The following is a 5658-nucleotide window of genomic DNA, read 5'->3' as shown; positions in this document are numbered from 1 at the left end:
ATTGAAGTAGGATGTCTCAGGGGCTGCCCACAGGGAGGGGTTCTCTCTCCACTGTTATGGCTCTTGGTAATGGATATCCTGCTGTGGCTCCTGGAGGACAAAAAAGCCTTCGCGCAAGCATTTGCGGACGACCTAGCCGTAATAATTACCGGCAAGTTTGCGAACACAGTATGTGACCGCTTGAATGCAGCTCTGCATGTAATCCACAGTTGGTGCCTCCCCAATGGACTCACGGTGAACGCTAGGAAGACTTGACTAGTTATGTTCACCAGGAACGTCAGGTGGGGCAGCTATACGCTACCCACCTTAGCAGGAGCGGAAATCCAGCTGACACACAGTCAAGTACTTAGGAGTACATTTCGACTCCAAGTTAACGTGGAAGCATCATATCCAGGAACAATATCAGAAATCCTGCAGATTGCTCTGGTGCTGTAGGAAGGCGATAGGTAAGATCTGGGGACTTTCACCTAAACGGATATACTGGATGTATACATCCATAATAAAACCCATTTTGATGCATGCATGCGTCGTCTGGTGGCCGAAACTGAACTTTGCTAACAGCAGGAAGCTACTAATGCTAAGTATTACTGGAGCAATAAGTACTACGCCGACTGCGGCACTTGAAGCTATCCTAAATCTACCCCCATTCACATGGAGGTGAAACGGAAAGCAGCTAACGACGCATATCGTATAGACTGGATACCATTGGAGCGTGGAAAGGCGGCCAATCATACAGTCTTGCGTCTATCTGGAAATTCCTAGAGAAACATCTGGTAGTTCTGATGCCATGGTTTCCAGATTCGTCTTTGAAAAGACGTACACTGTCGTAATCACCGAAAGAGAAGAATGGTCGACAAGTGGCCATAAGTCTTCTCAGATTACAGACCTAATAATCTTCACCGACGGGTCAGTCATGGAGGATGGATCTGGCGCAGGGGTGTTCTCGGAGAATCCGATTATAGAACTGGCCGACCCCTCGGAAAAATGACGACCATATTCCAGGCGGATATATATGCCATTTCATTGGCAGCAGAAGAATGTCTGCGACAAAAATGGAGGGGTCGCACCATTCGAATCTGTCCCGACAGTCGGGCGGCATTATCAGCACTAAATGGCAACAACATATCAAGCCAGTTGGTGTGGAGGTGTCATCAGGTGCTGCTGAAACTTGGCCGACTGAACGACACATTCCTGATGTGGGTGCCGGGGCACTCTAATATCGCCGGTAATGAGGAGGCTGACAGACTGGCTCGCCGAGGGTCTGGATTCACAATGGTGGGGCCAGAATCAGCTCTTGGAATCCAATCATCTACTGTCAAGTCTACTCTGAAGGGTGAGCTTGCAAGGACTCACGCAGCCGAGTGGAGAAATTTGGACCCTTGCCGGCAAGCGAAAATCCTTGTGAAGGAGCCTAGGGCCACTAGAGCGGCATTTTTGTTGTTCCTTAAGAAGTGGGACATGAAAACCCTACTAGGGCTTTTGACGGGACACTGCCCCTTAAACTACCATATGGAAAAGATTGGGGTAGTGGTTTCGGCTGTGTGCAGCCAGTGTGAGGAGGAGGAGGAGACGGCTCTTTATGCAGCTGCCCGGCATCCTCAGATCTCAGACGAAGACACCTTGGCAAGGTTTTCTTCAATGAAGAATCTGCACACTCTCTGCCTCTGGAGAATGTTCTAAGATTCGCTAAAGCCTGCGAACACCGTAGGCGGGAAGCCATTGAATAGGCAACTTACGGGGATAGTACAATGGGCCTAACAATGGCCTGAGTGCTCGGAGCTGCAGCTCCCCCCAGTTAACTAAACTTTAGGGCTTAAGCAAGGGGTCGGTCTCCCCCTCACTCTCTTTAACTTGGTGCTCGAATATGTAGCAGGAAGTCGTCCTCAAGCAGAGGTACGTTACTGGTAAAATCCGCGTATCTGATGGATATTCTTACCCGATCGATGCTTCGTGCAAAGGAAGTGTTCAAGCAGTTCGAGCCAGCAGCGAGTGAAGTGAGCCTCAAGGTCAATGAATGTCAATAGGCTGATAGTAGAGCATCGTAATGGGTGAGCATAATTTCGAATAGGTGGACCAATTCGACTACCTAGAAGCCCGACTCTCGAAAGAGGGAAATATAAAATATGAAATCCAAAGGCGGATTACTACTGCTCATGAAGCATTTTATGCGGCCCTTCCCACACAAAGTACTCAAACGCAATAAACTCCGCACCTATAAGATATTAATTCGTCCCCTGCTGCTGTATGGATGCGAAACGTGGACCTTGATATAAATGTCGGAAAAGCAGATCAAAATCTCTGAGAGAAACGTCCACCGAACGATTTTCGGAGCCGTAAAGGAATCAGATACAATCATGAATTGTATTAATTATTTGATGACCCCCAATTCGAAAACTGCAGTGGACTGACCATATCTAACGAATGCACGCGGGAAGGATTCCGAAACGCGTGCTGAAAGGCAGATCCGATAGTAACCGATCAAAAACGAAGCCAAGAAGACATTGGCAAGACTTGGTGGACGTAGGTTGCAGAACAATTCTGAGATTTCCTAACTGGAGGACGTGATCTTTGGATCGAGATAATTGGAGACGTTGCATCCGCGAGGCCAAGGGTTGATTTAGGCTGCAGCGCCATCGAAGAAGGACCAATAAAAAACTACAAGTGTTGAAAGCAATTGACATTTGAACGGGAGTTAATCTTGAAGATAAGACCTAGGACCAATCGATTCCAAGTCATCCATTATAGGAAAACTTTGTAACAGAACTCAGCCCCTTTTTCCACGTGCGGCTTCGTTCGTCGCAACGCCGATAGATAATCAACAGGTATCAAGCAGTCCATGCGTAGAGAACCAAACTTGAGTACTACTTCGAAATGTTTAAATGCTTTCTGCAAATTAAACTACTTTTCCCGCAATTGTCGATTACAAACATTTCTTCGTTAATTTTCCACAGTCAACTTTATACTCAAGAACGTTTACAAACAATCAATCAACGATCAGCATCACAATTATCCTGAAACAGTCAAAAATATCGCGAGCAGCAAATCCGCTCGTTCACCACTTTCACTCCGCATCCACTTGAGAACTTTTGAACGTGGCACCGGAAAGAAACTCGTTTGCGTTCGATTTCATAAATTACTTTATGTATAAAAAGTCTGATGTTGCCACGGAATGACATTTTCAAAGAAACGTTAGCACAAAGTCTACGACAAAATTAAATATAACTAGGGGAGTCGGGGAGGATGATTACAACGTAAATAGGAAGTGGGTTGCAGTGCCTCGGAAAAAACGAGGTCGCCGCCGCCGCAGCCGCCTTAAGACCTGTTGTACTTTCCCCAGATGTGCAGCATGAACACAGAAGCGATGAAGAGCAGCGACATGACGAGGACTGGAACTGGACCCCTGCAAAAGGACAGAAAATAAAAACTCCAGGATAACGGATCGAAATGGTGCCGACATGAACTTACACTTTGATTCCGGGAGAGTCGTCGGTGTAGAAGCGCCACATTCCTCCGGATCCTGAGCCGGTGGTCCTGTTTCTGGCGGCGGTGGTTGTTGTGGTCTTCCTTTGCTTGAGGTTGCTTCCGCCCGCGCTGGCCCTAGGCACGGCCAATTTGCTGGGCGAGCGACTTCCACTTCCCACTGAAGTCGAGCTTGCAGGAGCAGGCTAAGGAATTTTATGGAAAATTAACGAAATGCAACAGAAACTTGACACATTCCAATTAGTTCCAAGTGAACACAAGCCGTTCTTACCATTTTCACTTATTTTGATGTGTTTAACTACGAGAAAACCGAGAATGAATACTTGCGATCGTGACAGCACTGCGGACACTTTCTAACCAAATACACTCCACGTCTCCAGAAGTGTTCCGTTGTCAATGCTCGGTCCCACGTATGAAGACGTCACCTAGATATTGGGAATAATTTGGTTGTGCCATATAAATGGGAAATTTTAAGTGAAATTAAAGATGGCGGAAAATCTGCAACTGATTTTGCAGTTTCAACAAATTTTTTGATTTTTAACTGAAGTTAAATTGTAAAGTACATGAGGAGAAGTCATATAACGAAATAAATTTGGGTTCGAAAATATATTACTGAATGCAGCAAAACTTCCGTCCGTGTTTATTATTGATAGAAAAGTTAAAGGGAAATTAAAAGGGAGACGGTTTCTATTTAATTCTAATTCTCTTTCTTTTTGTTTTTTAAACTAAAGGGCAAAAACCATGAAAACTAGAATAAGATTATTTCTTTAATAATACATTTGCATATTTAAAAAAGTGTTGCATTCGAGAGCAATCAAGGCAACAATCAATTTTCGCTTTCTGTTATGATGATACTGACCGTATCTCACGTTGAAGAGATTCCTTTAACTCTGCAATCTTATTTGCATGATATGCTGGCCCAAAACCCAAATAAAAGAAGGGAGTTTGAGGCAATGCAATTAGGGCCAACCCAGGCCAAAATAAAAATCAAATTCTGAAATCAGAGAATTATCTTTCTCTTGTGTTGGAGTTGCTGCCGCATGGTACATCCTAACTGAACTCTCTTGGTGGCAAGTTCCGCAACAGGTCGTTTAAAAACGCATTCAATGTTATTACAAAACAATAATGACCATGCCATTTAACAAATTTCTGAAAAATACTAGAGCATCCATCTCAGTCGACGCTATTTTGCAGAGATTGGATCCGTTTTATAATTGTGTTTTGTTAAAATATACTTTAGTCACTATGTTTATCGGTAAAGATTATTGTCTGTTACCTTAAAGGATTTCAATTATCAGTGTCACATGGAATGGTTGTCGGAAGTACCTGGTTTGCGTGTACTGCGGTCCAAAAACAAAAGTGGGTCTCTCTAGACGAGAACACTTTCAACCAAATTGACCACGTGTTGATCGAATGCATATTGAGGAGACGGGATCAATATCTCGTTGGTATGGTGTTCGGGGCTCAAATAACCACACCACCTAGAATCCCTCTGACAATCAGGTGAGAGTTAACACTGAAGCCATTCACAACACAACTCTCCGTAACAAATATAAAGGTTAAATGGATGCCGCAGTAACCGCAGTCTACCGAGATCCTGGAGGTGAACAAATGGTCTTCACAACCGATTGGCCTATTTGGCCCCAGTCGCAAAAGAAGTCGAAACGGATGGTTCGACGATGAAGGTAAGCTAGCAACGAAACGAAAGAATGCCGATTGCTGGAAATGTTGCATTCTCCAAGAACGCAGGCCCACGCGGAGATTTATCACGAACTCCATCGAGCGAAGAAACGACTTCACAGACGGAAAAAGGAAGCCTGAGAGAACCAACAGATCTGTGAAGTCGAAAAGTATAGGGATCAACCGTACCAGGGATAGAACTTTTACTAACAAGCAGCAGGATGAAGCCTTATACACCTCGATGCTCATCCTGCCGAGACAAAGAGAAAAATCTGATTTCCGACAGAATGGGCATATTGGAGCGATGAATTGAGTATTTTGATGAACTGGTCAACAACCAGAACATTGGCGAACTGTACTTCCCCCCAACTGAAGACGACGGGCAAATACTGCCACCACCAAGTGTAGAAAAAACAGTCGGTGCAATTCAGCGGCTTAAAAATCATAAGTCGCCTGGAGTCGGTGGGTTAATATGGAGGCGATCAATTTCATCAAGTG

General features: G+C 44.8%; 1 protein-coding gene across 1 annotated transcript; it reads right to left on the bottom strand.

Moving 5' to 3' along the window:
* Positions 1 to 3119: 3119 nt before the first annotated feature.
* On the bottom strand, positions 3120 to 3912 carry LOC119654426 (protein transport protein Sec61 subunit beta). The gene is made up of 3 exons (XM_038059817.1): positions 3752 to 3912; positions 3466 to 3665; positions 3120 to 3400 (listed from the first exon to the last, which is right to left on the bottom strand). The coding sequence occupies exons 1-3, from the start codon at positions 3752 to 3754 to the stop codon at positions 3313 to 3315; spliced, it is 291 nt and encodes a 96-aa protein (XP_037915745.1). The 5' UTR covers positions 3755 to 3912; the 3' UTR covers positions 3120 to 3312.
* Between the last annotated feature and the right edge of the window lie 1746 nt (positions 3913 to 5658).

This window comes from Hermetia illucens, chromosome 4 (genome assembly GCF_905115235.1).
Source record: "Hermetia illucens chromosome 4, iHerIll2.2.curated.20191125, whole genome shotgun sequence".
Taxonomy (NCBI): Eukaryota; Metazoa; Arthropoda; class Insecta; order Diptera; family Stratiomyidae; genus Hermetia; species Hermetia illucens.
The sequence above is the reverse complement of the archived record's forward strand: the minus strand, read 5'-3'. Positions and strand labels throughout refer to the sequence as shown.

Excerpts from the sequence above, each read along its gene's own strand:
- LOC119654426 (XM_038059817.1), bottom strand. Across the intron at positions 3,401-3,465 it reads GACTCTCCCGGAATCAAAGT|GGGTCCAGTTCCAGTCCTCG; the intron begins GTAAGTTCATGT and ends GTCCTTTTGCAG.